This window comes from Patiria miniata, unplaced genomic scaffold, assembly GCF_015706575.1.
Source record: "Patiria miniata isolate m_02_andy unplaced genomic scaffold, ASM1570657v1 HiC_scaffold_9, whole genome shotgun sequence".
In the NCBI taxonomy this organism is placed as follows: domain Eukaryota; kingdom Metazoa; phylum Echinodermata; class Asteroidea; order Valvatida; family Asterinidae; genus Patiria; species Patiria miniata.
This window is the reverse complement of record NW_024037076.1, coordinates 18,541,815-18,561,349: the sequence shown is the minus strand read 5'-3', so window position 1 is coordinate 18,561,349 and position 19,535 is coordinate 18,541,815. Positions and strand designations below refer to the sequence as shown.

General features: G+C 40.1%; 2 protein-coding genes across 2 annotated transcripts; one reads left to right on the top strand and one right to left on the bottom strand.

The window, feature by feature from the left end:
- Positions 1 to 316: 316 nt before the first annotated feature.
- On the top strand, positions 317 to 12,416 carry LOC119720066 (procathepsin L-like). The gene is made up of 8 exons (XM_038189586.1): positions 317 to 494; positions 1,098 to 1,211; positions 2,442 to 2,591; positions 5,560 to 5,712; positions 7,398 to 7,622; positions 8,618 to 8,792; positions 9,324 to 9,429; positions 10,561 to 12,416. The coding sequence occupies exons 2-8, from the start codon at positions 1,110 to 1,112 to the stop codon at positions 10,658 to 10,660; spliced, it is 1,011 nt and encodes a 336-aa protein (XP_038045514.1). The 5' UTR covers positions 317 to 494; positions 1,098 to 1,109; the 3' UTR covers positions 10,661 to 12,416.
- A 1,442-nt stretch (positions 12,417 to 13,858) lies between these two features.
- LOC119720578 (cytochrome P450 2U1-like) lies at positions 13,859 to 16,743 on the bottom strand. The gene is made up of 3 exons (XM_038190305.1): positions 16,144 to 16,743; positions 14,535 to 15,494; positions 13,859 to 14,416 (listed from the first exon to the last, which is right to left on the bottom strand). Exons 1-3 carry the CDS (start codon positions 16,499 to 16,501, stop codon positions 14,235 to 14,237), a joined length of 1,500 nt encoding a protein of 499 aa, XP_038046233.1. The 5' UTR covers positions 16,502 to 16,743; the 3' UTR covers positions 13,859 to 14,234.
- Positions 16,744 to 19,535: the final 2,792 nt, after the last annotated feature.

Genomic DNA, 19,535 nt, shown 5'->3' with positions numbered 1-19,535 from the left:
AAAATCGCCAACCCTGTATGAGGGTTGGACGGGGAAGGGGGGGGGGAAGGTATAATTTCTGGTACATAGTTGGCATCCTTTCGCATGCGCATGTCGCGCCAACCACCGGATGAAATGTACCGCGCACGTGACCAGAATGATTGACATGGATGGGCACGCTGCTTTTGTTGCATCACCTCCACCACATGACGTCAGCAATAATCAGACAATGTAAAATCACGTGAACTATTGACCCAGTGACAGCCGTAGTCGGGTGCCCAAATGTAAACCTTGTGCTAACATACGAATCAGGCTCTGGGAACAACTCAGGAGGACGCAAACGGAATCGGTCACGAGACTTTCTGTCAACACTGAGATCAAGTTTGGGTTGCATAAAACCCGCCTGCGTGCTTTGTTGCTGACACAATCAAGACAATTTTTGGTAACCGACGCAAGTACTAAGTTCCAGAAACAAGGTGTTTTATTCTTCAGATAGATTTCCACAGTTTGAAACGGTGAGTTTTCGTTAGGCGGGCGAAAGTCAGGATTTCCGGAAAGAATCCAGACGCCATTTCTGAGGTTGTGTACAAAGTCTATGGAGAGTCGAGTGCATTTTCAAAATCAAACTCAAACTTTCAAAATATTTTACATCAAAATTGGAAATGTTTCTCGGTCCCAGATTCATGTTTTTTCAACATTTTTGCAATAAGTTACCGTCATTCAGAGGTAAAACATGATAAAAGGGGGTGTCATTGTCCGGATGCAACATTCTTTTCGTTGAAAAAACATGAATCTGGAACTGAGAAATTTTGTTAAATGCACTCAACTATCCATAGACTTTGTACACAACCAAAAATGTGCATCGGGATCTTTCCATTCAGTTATATTAATAATATGTTGGGAAGAAATGAATTGAATTGTTAATGTTTGAAATTAAATATTTAGCATGGTTTTTATTTCCCCATTGTGGTTTTAGTGCCTATACTCAGCATTTATTTCCAGCAAACAAGAACTCATTTTTTGAAGCACTGATGAATCCAGTTGTTGAAAGAGAATTTGTCACGAGAGTTTAGGGATTTGACTCATTTTTTTTTCCCCTCATGAATTGCTCTTCATAGAGTGACCTCAAGATGATGAGAGTGGCAGTGTTTTGCGCCCTGATGGTGGTAGCCCTAGGCATGCCCTTCAACTTCAACACAGACTTGGATGGAGAATGGGAGCTCTTCAAAAAGGTGAGAGGGGCCAGAATAACGTGCAGCACTAGCTATATGATAGAGGTTACTAATCCTCCCTGTACATTGTAATTGATGGCTTTAGTATGTTAGGCCTGTGTCAAAACTGTTGTTCTGATCTGGATTGTGTAAAGTGATTTTTTTTTCAAGTATCAAAGAAAAAACGCTCAAGAGATCAAGTACGTGTACATTGTACATGTCTAGTTTCTCTGTTTAACTGTGGGCAAACCCGTCTGAATAACTTGCAGACTTTTTTCAGGTTCCTCAGCCCAAGACAGTGTGTTCTCAACTATTCTAAGTTGCATCATCTACAGTTCTTGATGGCATCAATTTTTTTGTTGGTGGGCATATCAAAACTGGTGTTTTCATTCTTGATCTGGACCAATTTTAGGTAGTATAGTGCAGCAGATTGTTGATAAGATAAAGCAGGCATTCGACTTTTCCTCTGATCGGCTGATTTCCTCGTTTTTCACTTCTCACGAATACCATTACAAATTCAAAATACTTTACAAAGTCTTGTGTGGTTTGGAGTTTCCTTCTTTTTTGGGTCTAAATTCCCAGTTGCATGCCTGATTAAATGCATGAAATTTAGCGCACACAGTCAGATTATGTCATGGGAAAGATATTTGGCTATAGGGCCATTGCAGATTTGTCCTTTGAAAAAAAATATCGTAGGATAACCAAAAAAATTCAAAATGGCGGCCATTGCATGTTATATTTTTTTTTCCAAAGGACAAATCTGCGATGGCCCTATAGCCAAATATCTTTTCCATGACATACTCTGACTGTGTGCCAAATTTCATGCTTTTATCATCAAATGAACAATTTCATCATATTGTGCATCAATCTGCCTGACTATTAGGGAGAAATGCTTTGAGATCAAATACAAGTTAACTTTGTGTTTGTTACTGGGTAAAATCCTATGATTAAACTTGCAGACTTTTTATTAACCCTTGCTCCCTAGCATGATTTACTAGGAACCATACCCATCCTGGCAACTTCCAACACCATATGGGAAACTGCACACACGTATTTCTGACTTTGATTCTGGAGATGTGCCAACCCAATGTAAAACACTGTCATTTTACGGGGAATGTACCCATCCTGATAGATTTGACAAAACATGCCGTTGGGGTTAGATGGGTTGAGTTCTGTTCGGGTTAAAAGGTTACATGAACCTTGGCCCGACTCCATTCGGTGTGTAAATACTGTACATTTTTTTCCCCCCAGGTTCATAACAAGAGGTACTCCGGATTCGGGGAGGAGGCAAACCGACGAAGCATATTTGAGTCCAACGTGAAGCTGATCACAATGCACAATCTGGAGTATGACCTGGGAAACCACACCTACAGGCTAGGCATGAACTTCTATGGAGATATGGTACGTGCTGCCAAACTGGTTTAAATCGTTCACTTCCCCTTTCTTTGCATTCTCATTAATAAAAATTGAAACAATTTTTGTTTTCCAAAACAAATCTTGATGACATGCTGAGCAGGGCAAGTGTAGTTAACCTATTACATGGCATGCCAGTTGTTTGGAGAAGTGGAATACGATATCAATGGCAGAAATTTGAGAAGTTATAAATGCACCAAGGGCATTTTGTGGCTGTTGTTCCTCATTTTTGTTTTTGTTTTTGTTTTATTTCTATTAAATGAAACTTGTGTCAGCAAGCACGTGAAATTGTTTCATTAAAATTAATTGGCGTTGTCTAAAAAAAAACAAAGTCAGTAGCAGTTGAAAGTAATTAACCCTCTTTGCGGTGTGTGAAAAAAAATAATAAGAATATTAAAATTGGGAGATTCACAACTTCTAAGGTTAATGGATGCATTGCAAAATGAATTCTAAAAATAGTTGCCATGTCCGCATGTGACTCTGTCATTAGTAAGAACTTTCAGTTCGGTGTTTTATCCAGGAACTGTATACACAGTAAAGTATCACTGATTACAGATGAATCAGGAAAAGGACTTTGTCCAAGGATTGGAGTCTTGTGACGAGGAAGTGATGGTCAATTTTTTGGGGTTTTTTTTTCATCACGTGCACCTAATGGAAGGACAGGGCACAAAGGGTTAAACAGGATGTCCTTTGACAGGATACAGCGTGTGGGTTTTCAGCACCATTGTGTTTATCGCTATTGTGTCCGTGGTTTTGTCATGTGCCTTTCGTTTTCAAGGCTTATGCATCATTTCATCGGAGAACTTGTGAAATGATATTGTCAATTCATTGGTTGAGCCAAAACCTTACATCATGTGATGTAGATGACCTGTGACTGTCACGGGTTTAGCAAGATCAAAAATGGCTTTATACTATGCTAATGCTATGTACTTCAGGAAATTAAAAACAAATCTCATGGACCACATTTAAAATAACTTTTTTTTTTTAAACCTAAGGGAGCCTTTTTTTTAAAAAACTTGTTGTGTAATGGGAGGTTATTTTGTAATGAAAGCACCTGGTTTGTTTTGGTATGAGCAGTTTGTGTAATGATTACCATCTATGGTAGGGTACCCTTGTTCGAAATTTGGCTTTTTTTTGCGGTAGCGCCTGTGCACACATATTCTTGTTCCAGTTGAAATGGTTTGGAGAAAAATCACTGAGTCGCTGTCAAATGATGTTACGAATTTTGGCCTTTGTAGTTTGCACAAACAACCCTTTTCAACACCATGGCACTTGGTATTATGCCAAGCAAAACCAGATTTGATCGTGCTGTGTGCTCAGTCAGGTATTCATTGTCCCACGCAGTGCCTGGTACATGTTTGCATGCATTGGTTCACCTCTGTATGTATGAACTAGTCACAGGTCACTTTTTCCCCCAATACTTCCCTTCAAACATAAAATATAGAAGAGTTGCTTTAATTGTTTATTTATCCATCGGTGATAATGGAATAGGCCCCTCCCAGTAAAGTACCCATTGTTGATAATGGAATAGCCTCCCAGTTTAGGTCAGCTATCTCTTTGTACACACACAGGCCAAATCTTTTATGAGACAAAATGGGGCCAGCTACAAGTTTCTTTTGTTAACTAAACTTTACGCACCTAGCGTTAATTGTGACATCACACAACTCAGTGGCTCCATAGGCATGTGTACACACGCCAAATCTTTCATGAGACAAAATTGGGCCAATTTGCAGCTTTTTTCAGCTTTTTCAAGAACCGGTCATCCAAAAAACTTCAAACTTGATTGACACTGCACATTCTGGTGTCCTGATGAGCAATACACCCGCTGATTTTCATCTTCATACAGTGCCCGGTTCTGGAGATAATAAAATACAGACAGACAGACACAGACACACAGAGATTCCCAGAATTATAGTATAGACAGCCAGAGAAGGCATTCAAAAAGTCATGAATATGTATGAGGGAGACTACCAACTCTGCTCTATGCATAGTCCTGCAAATACCGTTGAAGATTCAGTAGGCCCTATACATGTACAAGCACACTGCTCTATTCATACACATAGGGTAAAATTAGACACAAAATTAGACACATTCATGCAAAAGTGAAATAGTACAATACATTTTGAACTTTCAAATGTAAGCTTTCAGTATGACTGGTTCCTTTTTTTCCCTAACAAATATAGTAACCATAAAATATGCCAGTTAGTGTACGATTGTAAATTGACCCTCTGTATACATGCATACGTATAAAGCATGCTGTCTGAGTTGTTACATAACTGTCTGCTGGAAATGTACATGTTAATGTCAATCATGTTGTGAAAACATAATAGGCAAAATCTACAGTACTTAACGCTTCTGCATTCACTTCTAACTTCTAGCGAACCTACATACCCTGAGATGTTTGTGACACTCTTCAACTTCAGTTTGAAATGTTTGTGCCATGTTGTATCCAGCTCAGTGCAGTAGAGACACAACAGCTGCAACATTATCTGTTAGACCCTGAACAATTGCACCTTGACATTTGCCCTCAGTTTTAGTTGAAAAGTTTTTGTATTATCATCAACAAATAGGTGGCTTTCAAAGTTTAGATTTTTAACCCTAACCTAGTAGTTCCTCAGGACTACTCTGCTAAATCCAACAGAGTCCAACCGGACTTTCCTGTTCTATCCACTGTGCCTTATTTTCAGTTGTCTGCTGAATCCAACGGAGTCCAACTTGGCATTATAATGCGGTTCAGTTGCCTGCTGAATCCAACATTTTGCATCAGGAATGTACCCAAGGGGTTTACTGCTCAATCCAACAGGCTCCATTGGGTATATGATGTACATGTAATTGGATCCTGTTGGATTCAGCAGGGTTAGGGTTAATGCAATTTTGTTGACTTTCTTGTGAAACACTCCCAACCGTTGGATTTGTATTGATGTGTGTGGTTACTTTTCTCCCTTAAAATGTACAGACAGGCAAGGAGTTCACACAAGTGATGAACGGTTACAAGACCAGAGCCAATCCTCCCAAAGCGACCATGACCTTCCGAGAGCCACAGAATGTCCAGTATCCTACCACGGTGGACTGGCGAACTAAGGGCTACGTCACCCCCGTCAAGAACCAGGTGGGTGATAGGGCTGTTCATTTTCAAATTATTTCAACGTGGACTTGATCGAATATTCAAATATTTGATTTTGAAATGCGCTAAACTGGCCACCGATCAGGAGTTGTGTTTGCCTGCAATTGTTGAAAATTGACAGAGAGCATATTAAAGTAATAATAATTTTAAAAACCAGGTAGCAGAATGGCTGATATTGAACAAATTTTAAAATTGAGCTTACATTCACCATGTATGCTCTAAAATCATTTGCGAAAGTGGCTTGCAGCAAAGGTACCGTAGGGCATTTGACACACAACAATACCACGTGACTTATACATCTCCTTGAGTTTGCTCATTTGTTTGGAATATTTCAGTTAAAAAGAATGCCATGTAGTTGATGATTAAATATACAAATATTCGGCTTAGGCCTTATGGGTGAGTTTGTAACTAAACTCCAGCAACCAACCTCCCCACTTCCCTTTCCGCTGACAAAACACAGTGGGTGCTCTTTTGAGATGTTAAAATTTGCCTGTACGCCTTTGCATGGCCCTTACAGAGATGTTGGCCATACCATGATGCTTACATCCTGAGATCCTCACATTTTGCTTCTCAACAATCAGGATTATTGAACAATGGTGGTCACCATTATTGTTAGCTAAAATATGAATGTAGGAAGTATCAGGAGTGACGATTTTGGTCTCTGAAAGGTAAACTTTATTTTCGACCAACTAGCCTCCTCAGTCATTCTGAGTGAATGCAACAACTGGTTTTTCAGAGATGTAGGCCAGTCTATCACAAGTCCACCACGAGTCCAGTCACAAGTAACAGTGGATGAACAATGACAAAAAAACGTCTTATTGTCGAAGCTCATTTGAATAGCTCGTGAGTTGATTTGGGACTGGAGGACTTGTGATGGACTTGCTAGGCATTTCGATGGACTCGACTACATCCCTGTGGTATTTCAACATTGTAGTCAATTCAAATACACACTATAATTTGGTTGTTTAAATGCCAGTCTGATAGGGCTTGAAACATGTTTAGCAGAGTTGCGTTAAAGCTATAGTCCATCATTTGCAGCCATCCGAAAAGTAACTGGCATAATTATTGTTGAAAAACATACTTGGTTGAAAGATAGTAAGTGGACTAAACTCCCTGTGAAAGTATTCTTTCTGGCAAGCTGTCATTTTGAAGTAATCAACGAAAGAAGGCCTTTCCAACGGTGCATCTCAAGACGCACCGTAGGAAAATTTAAATTAGTAGTTCGTTTTGTTATTCAGCGAAGTGCGCGCAAGCATTGGCACGACGCACACGCGCGTGCGGTTGCTATAATTCGTATATAATAGCTGCAATCGGCTCAGTGAGAACGTGTCTCGGACGCTGAATTCAGGCCAATTCAAAACATGATTCAGCAACTTTTGATTTGAAATTGAGATCTTAGAATGCTGTTTTTCTCGGAATATACAGCTGAAGCTGAACTGAAACTTCATCAGGTTAGTTGTTCAGTATCCTTCATTAGATTTTGAACACTTTTGTTGCTTCAAACGAACAAAATGCACAAATTACAAATGATGGACTATATCTTTAAGTTTGAGCAGGGCAGCGCGCCCTTCTAAAATCCTGTCTGGAGAACACACAAAACAATTTCACGCACAAATTACTCAACATGAACTTTTCCAACGAATAGATTTCTCTTTCGCTTCACCCCTTAGGAACAATGTGGTTCCTGTTGGGCCTTCAGCGCTACTGGCTCTCTTGAAGGGCAGAACTTTGCGAAGACCAAAGTGCTGCCAGACCTGAGCGAGCAGAACCTGGTGGACTGCTCCTACGTGGAAGGGGACGACGGATGCAACGGTGGACTCATGGACGACGCCTTCAAATATGTCATATCAAACAAAGGAATTGACAAGGAGTCTTGCTATGTATACAAAGCTAAGGTGCGTTTGATACTTTCGTAGTAAAGGCAGAGTGGATCACTTGCATTTACCCCCAAAAGTAACCCACCAAAATGTTATCAAAAAGCTTTAAGACTTGATACTAAACACCTTCGTGAAATTGTTCCGTCAGGCGTGTTGTCCTCTTGAAGAAATCAAGAAATGTCGGTAATTTCTGAAGATAGTAAATTCAATGATTTTGTAGATGTAAAGAGTGCTATAGACAAAATTGTGCTTCGTCATGAAAAGGTTGTGAATGATTTTTCACTGTTTTCTCAGGGAAATTAAATGTCCGCCGAAATGAAATTGTAACAGGTTAAATTTTGAACATCCTTCTTTGGATTTTAAGTGGTGTCATTATTGGACATGAACAAGACGCATGTACAGCAATTGATTCTATATGCCATTAAATTATTTTTGTGTTTCACAATAAACACCTGTTATTTCTAACATCTACTGGAGGTTATAATAACAGTGGCTTGCACAAGATTCAAAATATGCAATGCAATTTTACAGACATGGAAAAGGTACACGTAATATTCTACCGCACTGTCATTAACTCTAACGTACCTGAATCCATCAAAATCCACACCCCTGTTTCGAGGGATTTTGGCGTATTCAGGATACCTCCATATTGAAAACGGAGGATTTTGATGCATTCAAGACTGAAGCCTAGCTGTACCGCAGGATTTTGACGGATTCAGGATACCTCCATATTGAGCAGTTGGGGGACTTTGATGGGTTCAGGATCTCAACAGATTTACTCCCTAGCTAACTGGTAGATTCTGATGGACTCACTGGCCACCAAAATTGTTTTGCATGGCAAAAATTGATGGATTTTGGCAGATTCATGATACTTTTCAGTAAATATACCCGAGGGGTTAGGGTTCAAGCAAGATTCACATTCTCAACTTTCACTAATAAAAAATGAAGGCAAAGCACAAGTAAAAAAAAAAAAAGAACATAATGATTAATAGAATGTATTTTTCTGTCTTCAGGATGAGAACAAGTGTCATTACAACGCGTCGGAAGAATGTATTACAGGTCATTGCACTGGTTTTGTGGATGTGCCGACCGGCAACGAGACAGCACTGATGGCAGCTGCTGCCACCATTGGACCCATCTCAGTCGCCATTGATGCCAGCCACAACTCATTCCAGCTCTACTCAGAGGGTGAGCACCAGAGACAAATGTCTAATTATCACGAAGCTAGGTCCCAACAAAAAATACCTTTGGTTAGGACCACATGGTTAGGAAAAAAAATGATTAATACGTGACGAAGGACCCAAGTTTTCTTTCGGATAATATTAATACGTGAATGTTTTCTTGCGGATAATACTATAACGAAAAAAATCACTTGCTGATAAATGCCTGTAAAAATGTTCTGGCGGCCGGCGATTTTGACCAATTTTGATCGGAAGTCAGTATTTTTTTATTCCTCCCAAATAACCAATACAATTGTGTGGGGTTGCATTTTATCGCTTCCAAAAATAGGGTCAGTCGGGTGACCCAAACCAAAGGTATTTTTTTTTTTGGCCTAATGTCCCCCCCCCCCCCCAATTTCAGGTAACCAACAATTTTGAACTGTTTTAAAACAAAAACACTTTTGTATTTCATAATTGATATTTTTGTGAGTGTATATTTCTGTGTGTAAATTGTATTCACCGAGTTGATCTCATGTGATGGTCTTTTGACTACTAACAGGTGTGTACAACGAGCCAGAATGCAGCCCCACAGAGCTGGACCACGGCGTGTTGGTAGTTGGATACGGTGTTGACCAAGGCAAAGATTACTGGCTCGTTAAGAACAGGTAATTTACGCAAGCAGATAAATCTAATTATAATTCAAGGAATCTCTGTGTGTCTGTCTGTCTGTCTGTCTGTCTGTACGTCGATTATCTCCAGAACTGGGCACCGTATGCAGTTGAAAAATTGGTGGGTGTATTGCTCGGGACCACAGAATGTGCAGTGCCAAGTTGGAAGTTGTTTGGACGAGTGGTTCTCGATAAAGCTGCAAAAAAGCTGATCTAGTTCCATTAAAGATGCATTCCCCGTTGTATTCTGAGTTTCACCACGAAAATTTGGTTTCGTTTTTTTCAATTGCTATTTTCATACCAATATAAAAAAAAATCACTTTTGAATGAGACACTAAATAGAGAAAAACCCACCGATGTTTAGTTATTGAAGTATTTCTTTACAAAACTTGAATTAATTGCGGCCAGACAGTAATTCGGCTCTCATTAGTGCCCTATTACATGGCATTTGAAAATAGGGTAGGTAGGTAGGGAATTCTTTTCTTTTTTTTTTGGCAATTTTTTCCTCCGTATGATCATACGGAGGTGTCTGCATGTAGCAAAGGTAAAAGGTAGTACATGTAATTAAATGGTTTTCAGGGTTTTTCCCCCTCATTTCCCCCCCCCCCCCCCAAAAAAAAAATTAGGGTATGGGCTAACAAAATTGGGTAGGTAGGGTAATCGGAAACAGAACTACCTGTACCATTTTTTTGGCCTAAGTACTTAGGACCTCTGAAACATTCAGTCTTTGTACCTGGACTCCCTCCAGCACCTCTGTCCACACAGGCAGACAAAACAAAACAGATCTGGACAAAAATAAAGACCTCGATGTAGGAGGAGTGCCTTATCCTGCTTTCCTGTTTTTTAATTTTTTTTTTATCTCACTGAGAAGTTATCCCAGAAGAGTTCTTGACAAGTGTTTAGTTTCAATCAAGCATCTTTTTCATATTTTTCGAGGGAATTTCCTTTTTGAACAATTGAAGAGTGCTGAGGTGTAACGTTCAAATTGTTTGTTGAAAATTTAAAAACACTCCAAAATACTCCGCACTTAAGTTTGATTACAACATCAGTATCATCCCCTGCAAACTTGTAATTTTTGTTTTATGAAAATTCACAAAACTTACAATGATTATGCTGTTCTCTTTCCAGTTGGGGTGCGAGCTGGGGAATGCAGGGCTACATCATGATGAGCCGCAACAAGAACAACCAGTGTGGCATTGCAACATCTGCCAGCTACCCCCTGGTATAGGAATGTCATGGCTGCGACTGCTGTTTCCACCCCAGGAATTGGGAAAAGCCTTCTGTTTTTTCTGGGATAAAGAAGGGAACCTATTGCGTTTGCTACAGGCAAATTAATTATGCACTTTGCTTTCAATTTTGTTATCCTTAAATTTGAACTTGATTGAAAAAATTGTTTTTCATTACCGAATCAAATGTAGTTTACTTTAAAAAAAATGTACTGGAGCACTTTCATCTCTCATTTGGTATTGATAACATTGGCTATGGACTTTGTGCATGGCCTATAGAGGGCGCCTTGTGACCACCAATGACATGTCTGTGTGCAGGTAACACTGGCTGCACTGAGTTGTGCATATGGTACTCTATGCGCACTACTTATTTTATTCTGGATGTGCAAAAACCTTCACGTCTTTGCGTGAATGCAACGTGTACAGTGGCAATGCATTCTCTTCTTTTTAACCGTTAATTAGAGGGCACTTGTGCACAGAGTCCAATGTCTGGAACTGATTAAGGAGGTTCTTTTTTGGTCGTCCTTTGAAAAGTCTTGTTAGTCGGGTAAACTGCATAGAAATCTGTGCTGCTAAATACTGCTTGCATTTTGGAGGTTTTCACTGACTGTTGAGTTTCATTGACTGTAAATCCTTGTTTTTGATACTGAAAAGGTAAAAAAAACCACTTCTTAGGGGCAAAGGACTATGCAACATTTCTGTTGTACTGAAAAAATTCTTTCCATCCGAGTTGGCAAGTCTGCGTTCTTTAAGCTTTTCAACTTTCACCGCCAACTTATGCCAAATTCTATTAAACTGCATGTTGCTTCGATATACTGATTGCTTAAAAATTGACTTGTGCTCTTTCTTCTATGTGTATACAATGTACGTAGTTTTGGTTTCGTATTTTGATTTTCAGGGTTGTCATGTGTTGCACTGGTAATATTGTTAGTAGTATTATTAGAAATTTGCATCCAGGGTTCATTGCACTTTTTTTCTTCTTCAAACTTAAGTGTATTGTAGTCAGGGTTTTTACTTTTAAGTGTGTGTGTTCAGCTTGAATAGAAATATTTTTGGATTTTTTTACTCACATTATTTTGTATGTGCAGGTACTGTTATGTGTTTGTATTTAAAGGTGGAGGGTTTTTTGTGGTTGAGTTTTCTTTCATTTTTTGAAGTAGGAATGTGTTCACTATAAGACGTAACTAGAGTTTCAGTTTTTGGACATTGACACATTGATACGATTTCAGATTTTTACCAGTTTTTGTGTGTAAATCAATCATGATCAGATTTTTTTTTATATTATGAAACACAATTCATTGGAGCAACAGTGGCAATTGTTATTACATGTAATTATAGAAACATAGAAACATTGACAATCAAATCCGGGCTAGCCATATTCCAGTCTCTTAAGAACATCAAACTGCTGTTATCATTAAACTTGAAAGCCACGTTTTTATTAATGATCAGGTTTTATTGGTGTATACATGTATTTTACAAAAACAGCTTTTATCATGTTAAACAGCATTGCGTCTTTTCCTAGAATGTATTCTACACCAGTTTTTCACACATGCCAAGCCTTTAAGTATGTCTATATTCATATACATATCGTACCCAGTACTTATACGTGGATTACCTTGAAAGATTGACAGTTTTTTTTATGAAATGGAAACGATTTGCCAGACAAAAAAACTGCTTTGTTTCATTTGGTATGTAATAATGTATATTTGCTAATAAAAAAATGGATGAAAATAAACCTGATTATACAGTTACACTTTAGATAATGGTGATTGGTCTCCAACTTCCTTGCCTTTGGTGCTAGTTATAGCCTTTAACACATGAAGGTTACCCCTTTCATTAATGAAGGTTGTCCCTTTAATTAATTAATGAATTTAAGGTATCCTGTAAAAGAAAATCTACACAGAGTCAAATGATGTACATTAAGCATGAGGAATATAATTATAAACTACTTTCGCTTGCACCAGTATTATTTAGTCGACTTGTCTTGTATTGCAATTTGTTATACCTGTCTTGAATTCTGAGTTTTCATTGGCCTAGAACGATCACGTGTTAAGTTTATAAAAAGTCATGGCACACTCCCTGTGGGATATCACGTACCACTGGGAGTGTGCTATGACTGCATGTGTGGTACGTACGGTGTGAAACGCTTGTATCGTTTGTACCCTCGCTATTTTCACCATGTTTTCACACATGAGTGGGCCGGGAGCAGTGAACTAGCAGACGATCAGCTGTTGGAGCACGCGACACTAATGCATGTGAGAGTTGGCGTTCGATTGTCATGTTTGTTGTGTTTAGCTGTTTGTTTTCGTGATTTTTACATCAATATCCAAAGATTCCAAGACACAGGTACAACAAAACAATTGCTGACTGCTGTGATGTGGGATATGATGTTTTGAACATCCGAGGGGCGCATAGCACCCGAGGCTTCGCCTCGGGTGCATGCTATCATGCTATGCGCCCCTCGGGTGTTCAAAACGACATATCCCACATCACAGCAGTCAACAATTGTTAAATCTACATTATAAAAAGTGGTTGCTAGGCAAATTTGTAAGATATACAGTTTGCTAACCAGGACACAGCGCATATATATACATGTACTTTGGTCTTTCTGAGTAATTAGGCCTCTTGCAACGTTGAGCTAGCCGTGGAACCAGTATTGTTGATGTACCCTAACGTGGCGCGGCCCCTAACATAGTGCACTTTGCTTTTTTCGCCTGTAGTGCCTAGCTAGAGCAAAAGTTTATACTGAAATTTCACAGAAAGTGGCATTTCATCAAGTTCTAAGTACTCCCGTTCATAAATCACGAGTTTATCTACCCGTAAGAAAGTTAGAAGAAAGTTTTATTTCGGCGTGATTTTCCAATCAGTTTATTTCGAAGTGCACATGTCCCGAAAAATAAGAAACAATTTTCTGACAAACTTCTAGATGGGTATGTAAGTAGAGAAAATAATTGTTTATCAGAATTTATCAACTTTACAGAAATTCTTAACTATGATGTTCATTTGGAATTTTCCGAGATTTATTCAAGTGCGCCACGTTGGGGAACACTCAGACGATTTGTGCCCAATTTCCGGACGCCACCGTTGTTGAATTTCGAATTAAATTTCATGAAACCGAAATTGTTCACAGAGGTTAAATAGCAAGCATTAATAAGCTAAAAGTACCAGTATTTCACTGAATGTATTTGAAGTTTGTCAACAAAGAAGTTTGGCAACACTGATGTGGAAAGTCGGGGTAAATTTCGAAGTGCGCCACGTTAGGGAACACCACTCTATTCCGGTGTGTCAACTTTTGCTTTATTTTACCACTTTAACCATTTTATTATAAGTTGTCAACTTTGTAAGTCCGTGCATTAACATATTTACCTGAAGTAATTGATTGAATTGGAGAGACACCCAAAACTAAACTATGTTGTCATGATAATTATGTAAAACCATAAAAAAGGACTGTAATTTATGCTCCTATGCTTTAAAACAATAAGCCCCGAACCTTTTGTGTGCACAAATGAGATGTTGTTGCATACATTTATATAACGTACTCTGTGATTTCAAATGGTGTTCCTCATTTACAAATTTTCATTCCCTGAGTACCGCACATATTTCGAAGGGAGTGGGTGTTAGAGTCAAGCCGTTGACTGCTTTGAAGGAAATGGGCGGGGCATCCTCTGGTCTCTCAAAGGTGAACTGATGCATGAGGAAAGAGAAGAAGATGAACAATTCCATCTTAGCCAGCTGCTCCCCCAGACATACTCGACGACCTGTGGGTGAGAAATAAACAGTTAGGGTGAATTGTCGTTTCTTGAAAAGTTGAGCTACAGCAGACGTGCAAAAGTAAAGTACCAATGACGCCATGCTCTTTCTTGTGTCTTTTCTTACCTGTGGAGAAAGGCAGATGTTCTTCAGGGCGCCTCACTTTTCCATCCCCGTCCAGAAACCTCTCCGGTCGAAACTTCTCCGGTTCGGGCCAGAGGTTCGGGTCTCGACTAACTGCCCACAGGTTCGGAATCACAATGGTGTTGCGGGGGATATCGTAGCCAAAGATTGACGTATCTTGCGAGAACATGTGAGGCAAGCTCAGTGCTCCCACGCTGGCGATGCGTTGCACCTCCATGATGGTCGCCTCCGTGTACGGCAACTTGGGCTTGTCGGCGATGCGAGGCAGACGGTTGCGGCCGACCACCTCGTCCATCTCTCGCTGGACTTTGCTCTGAACCTCCGGGTGAGCCAGCATATACAACAAGGCCCAGCGGAGGGTGGAGGTGGTGGTTTCTGTCCCGCCAACGAAAATTTCGAAGACAGTCAGCAGCATGTTGCTGGGCGAGATGTGACTCTTGATGTTATTCCCCTCGTTGCTCTGGATTTCACCGAGAAAGACGTCCATGAAGTCTCTGGGATTATCCGGATCCAAATTTTGACGGTGTTCGTCGACGTTTTCTTTCAGAAATCCAACAATTTTGTGCAAGTTGGATCGCAGCTCTTTGAAGGTAGGTGTGAATGTTAGATACTGCATGATTGGCAGAAACTGGTACGCAGACCCTCCGCCAACGATCTCAAAGTTCCTGTTCATCATCCTCAAAAGCTCCTGAAACTTGCCGTCAGAATACTCGAATCTTTTACCGAGGGTTACGGAACAGATGACGTTTGAGACGGCATTTCCTAACAACTTCGTCGGATCAAAGGGGATGTCGTTGTGGTTCTTCATCTCTCCGATCAGGTAGCGTGCCTCATCAGCAATGGCATCCTCAAAGCTTGATTTTCCGACACCAAGACCCCTCAGAACGTTCAGGGAGAACTTGCGCTGTTCAGTCCAGCTTTGTCCGGATGCTGAACCTACACCTAAAATAGATAACACCCCACAAATTATTGTTCAACCTATCCGGTATTTTTTTAATTTATTTTTTTAAATATTATAAGGTAACTTCGGTAAGTTAGCCCGGTTGCATGTCTTTGGCAATCGGGCTAACCAGATGAAGTCATATCAAGCTTTAACATATCATGTACGTTTGCACAACAATTCGGTCAGTACGTTTCAAATTTCTATCGCCGCATTTTTTTGGCTGTTCTATTTTGTTGGCTGCTCTATTTACTTTGACTGTAGGCCTACTCAGTATATACACCCCCCCCTTCCCCCTGATGGGGCCAAAAACAATAAATGGAAAGCTTAAGTTCCTAAATATATTTTCAAATTGCCTTAAAATGCAAGAGAAAGCATCGTAGATTTCCAAAATTTGCAGGACATGTTTCTGAACTTTTTAGCAAGAAATAAATTCCTGAGTTCCAGGAACACAATTACCAATAGGGGGGCCTCTGTCGCAGATCTTGCTTCAAATGTGCTCCCAACACGTCACTGACTGTGAGTACATTGATTTTGTGAAATCTTATCAAAGCGAGTAGATTTTTCGAGCATCTCATTGTAATCATGGTAAAAACCACCTCTAAAGGCTCTAATGAGCAACTTGGATTAGTCTATTGACTAATATCTTACCCAGAGCGTCTTTGTCCGGTGTGGCCTTGCTGTAGAAAGTCGTCGGTGGTCTGTCACTGGTATTTGGATGGGCCAGGGCTTTCTTGATGGCTTCGTAGCTGCATAGGACAACCACCAGCTGTCCGCCCAGATTCAAACTGAACACATCCCCGTAGGTATTGGCGAGCAGGGCCAGGGATTTGTACTCGTCGCCTTGCAGGGCTAACTTTGGGAGGTAGCCGATGATAGGTAGTCCAGTCGGCCCGGGAGGCAGGTTCCTTGGTCTTCGAAGAAGCCAAACGACAAGGACGAAAACTCCTAAATAGACCAGTGATGATTCGATGGTCAAATAGCTGGAGATCACTTCCATTTGAGCCATTATGTTCTTTACCGAAAGTGATTTTGGTCGGTTTCTATCAATGAATAATGAATGTGTAAGGGCTATGAATCCGGGTATATAGGCATGTCGGTCCGTTATGAAAACGAAAGATACAGGCCTTCCACTTCCCCGAAACAGTAATTCTGCATGAAGGATTTCCGAAAGTAAAGCCTGTCTGTATCCTGTTTGACTGGTAGTATGACCATGGAGCTATAAAAAGGCCTGTAGAATGTATTGTGCAACATCAGTGATCCGTCGTTAAATGTAAATACACATTGTACTCATTCAACCGTGTCACCAAAGGCAGTGAAGGCGGGACAACCTCGTTCCCACAGTCTACTCTCAGTCGACCTCACCCCTGGAGGAAACTTGCTTCCTGTATTCCGATTCAATCCGGCAAATGCAAATAATGGACTTATATCGATCCGATCCGTGTAATTCGGTCCAATCAATTGTCGTTTTTAAAATCGTCAAAAGAAAAAGGACTCGAAAACGAACCCATACCGTCTACCGTTTTCCAATCATTGTTTATGAAAAAAGCAAATCGTTTACAAATTACCGTTTATGCATCTGTGAAAAGAAAAACAGAAAACAAACGTTTTACCGTTTACCGTTTTCAAATCTGTAAACAGAACAAAGGAGAAACAAATCCTTTACAATTTCTGAAAAGAAAAAGAAAAACTTTTACCAATTATTGTTTTTGAATTTTTGAAAAGGAAAAAAAGATCAAGCAAACCCTTGCTTTTGAATTTTTGAAAAGAAAAGAGAAAAGCAAACCCTTTACCAAGTGCCGTTTTTAAATTTGTAAAAAACAAAAAAAGGAAAAATCCTTTTACCAATTATCGTTTTGGAACTTTTGAAATTAAAAGAAAAGAAAAAGCAAACCCTTCACTACTTTTATTATTGTTTTTGAATTTTTAAAAAGAAAAAACAAAGGAAAAGCAAAACCTTTACCGTTTTGCCATTTTATAATCTGCAAAAAAGGAGGAAAACAAACCCTTTATATTGGCGTTCCCTAACGTGGCGCACTTCGACGTTTACCCGACTTTATTCGGGTAGTGTTCCTAAACCTCTTTGTTGACAAACCTAAATGCAGTGCATTACTGGTACTTTTACCTTATTAATGCTTGCTATTTAACCTCTGTGAACAATTTCGGTGTTATTAAATTTAACTTCCAAAATTCAAAAACGGTGGCGTCCGGAAATTGGGCACAAATTGGCTGAGTGCTCCCCAACGTTGCGCACTTGAATAAATCTTGGAAAATTCCAAATTGACATTTAAGAATTTCTGTGAAGTTGATAAATTTTGATAAACCATTATTATCTCTACTTACATATCCAACCAGAAGTTTGTCAGAAAATTATTTTCTTATTTTTCGGGGCATTTTCAATGGGTTCACTTTGCACTTCAAAATAAAATCAGAAAATCACGCCAAAATATATTTTTCTTTTAACTTTGTAGCGGGTAGATAAATTCGCGATTTATGAACGGGAGATAGAACTTCATGAAATTCCACTTTCTGTGAAATTTCAGTTAAAACTTTTGCTCTAGCTAGGCGCTACAGGCGAGAAGTCAAAGTGCGCCACGTTAGGGGCCGCGCCACGTTAGGGTACATCAACAATACCGTAATTGTAAAATTACAATTCGTCTTGGAGCAATAAATGCTGGCACTTGTTTTTATAATGTAATTATTATTGTGAGTAGAGAAACATAAAAACATTGCAATCAAATCAGGGCTAGCCATAACTGTGACGCAGTCTCTCAAAACATAAAACTGCTGTTTTCAATAAATGAAAGCATGCTTTATTAATGATCCTGCTTATTGGTGTATACATGCATGTATTTACATTAAAAAACGGCTTTTATCATGGTAAGTAACTTAGTGTATTTTCCTTGAATGTACTCTACACCAGTTTTTCACACATGCCAAGCCTTTAAGTAGTATGTCTATATTCATATACATGTACATATCGTACTCAGTACCTTTATGTGGATTACCTTGAAAGATCGACAGTTTTACGAAATGGAAACGAGTTGCCAGATAAGACACAATGAAACTGCCTGATTTTTAATTCTTTTGATGTGTAAATGTATCTATAATTTATATATAAGAGAGAAGTTTACTCGCCCCCGAGACGATGTTTGCTCCTGAAAGGATCCGAGACCGCGGGCTCCCGCTGCGCGAAAATCGCTCCACGTCCGTGGAAAAATGCGGAGGGTGTCTTCCGCCGGGTCGGACACTTCGGGTCGTCCTGATTTTCCCGTACGGACCGGCGATCCTTTTCGTCGATTTTTCGTGACTGCGTTTTTCGCAGGAATTTGCCGTCGTGTGCGCTTTCACGTTGACTGCCTGGCCGCCCCCTGTGCTGGCTTCTCTGCGTGTCTAGACTGTGCGAGGTCAGCGAGGTCAACGTAGGGGTTCCGTTTACGTGTTCTACTCAGCCGTTCTGCAAAAGCGTTCACCAAATTGTGTTATGGGGTGACCTTGGTAAAATATTTTTTCTCCATGGTGCGTGGCCACCAAGTGCCCCTATTCTTTCATATGCTTCGCTTGCCGCCCCTGCGCCGTGTGCAACGAATACTCCGAAGGACTACACATTAAGTATGCCTTGCGCGGTCTGACCAATCGAAAGTCTACACTGCGTAGTATTTCCGGGCTATGCAAAACTGTCGATGGCAACGCGTACTGCAGCCTGCTCCGCACCCTGGAAACGAGGTTGGGTCTACGGTGCTCGCTATTTGCATGATTTGAAGCACAAGCATGTGAGTGACGTGTATAGTGCTCTGTTGCTTCCATCGTGTGTTAATACAGCTCCATGCTTCCACCAAGGCTGAGCGTTGTGAGTTCGCTGCCCGCCACAGTGTTGCGTTATAATTTCGGGGGCCTGTCTGGGATCAACGAAGGATCGATGCATTGCTTCAAACATCGCGATCTTAAACGCAGTCACACAAAAAATCAACGAAAATGTGTCCGATCCGGCGGAAGACACCCTCCACATTTTTCCACGGACGTGGAGCGATTTTGGCGTCGCG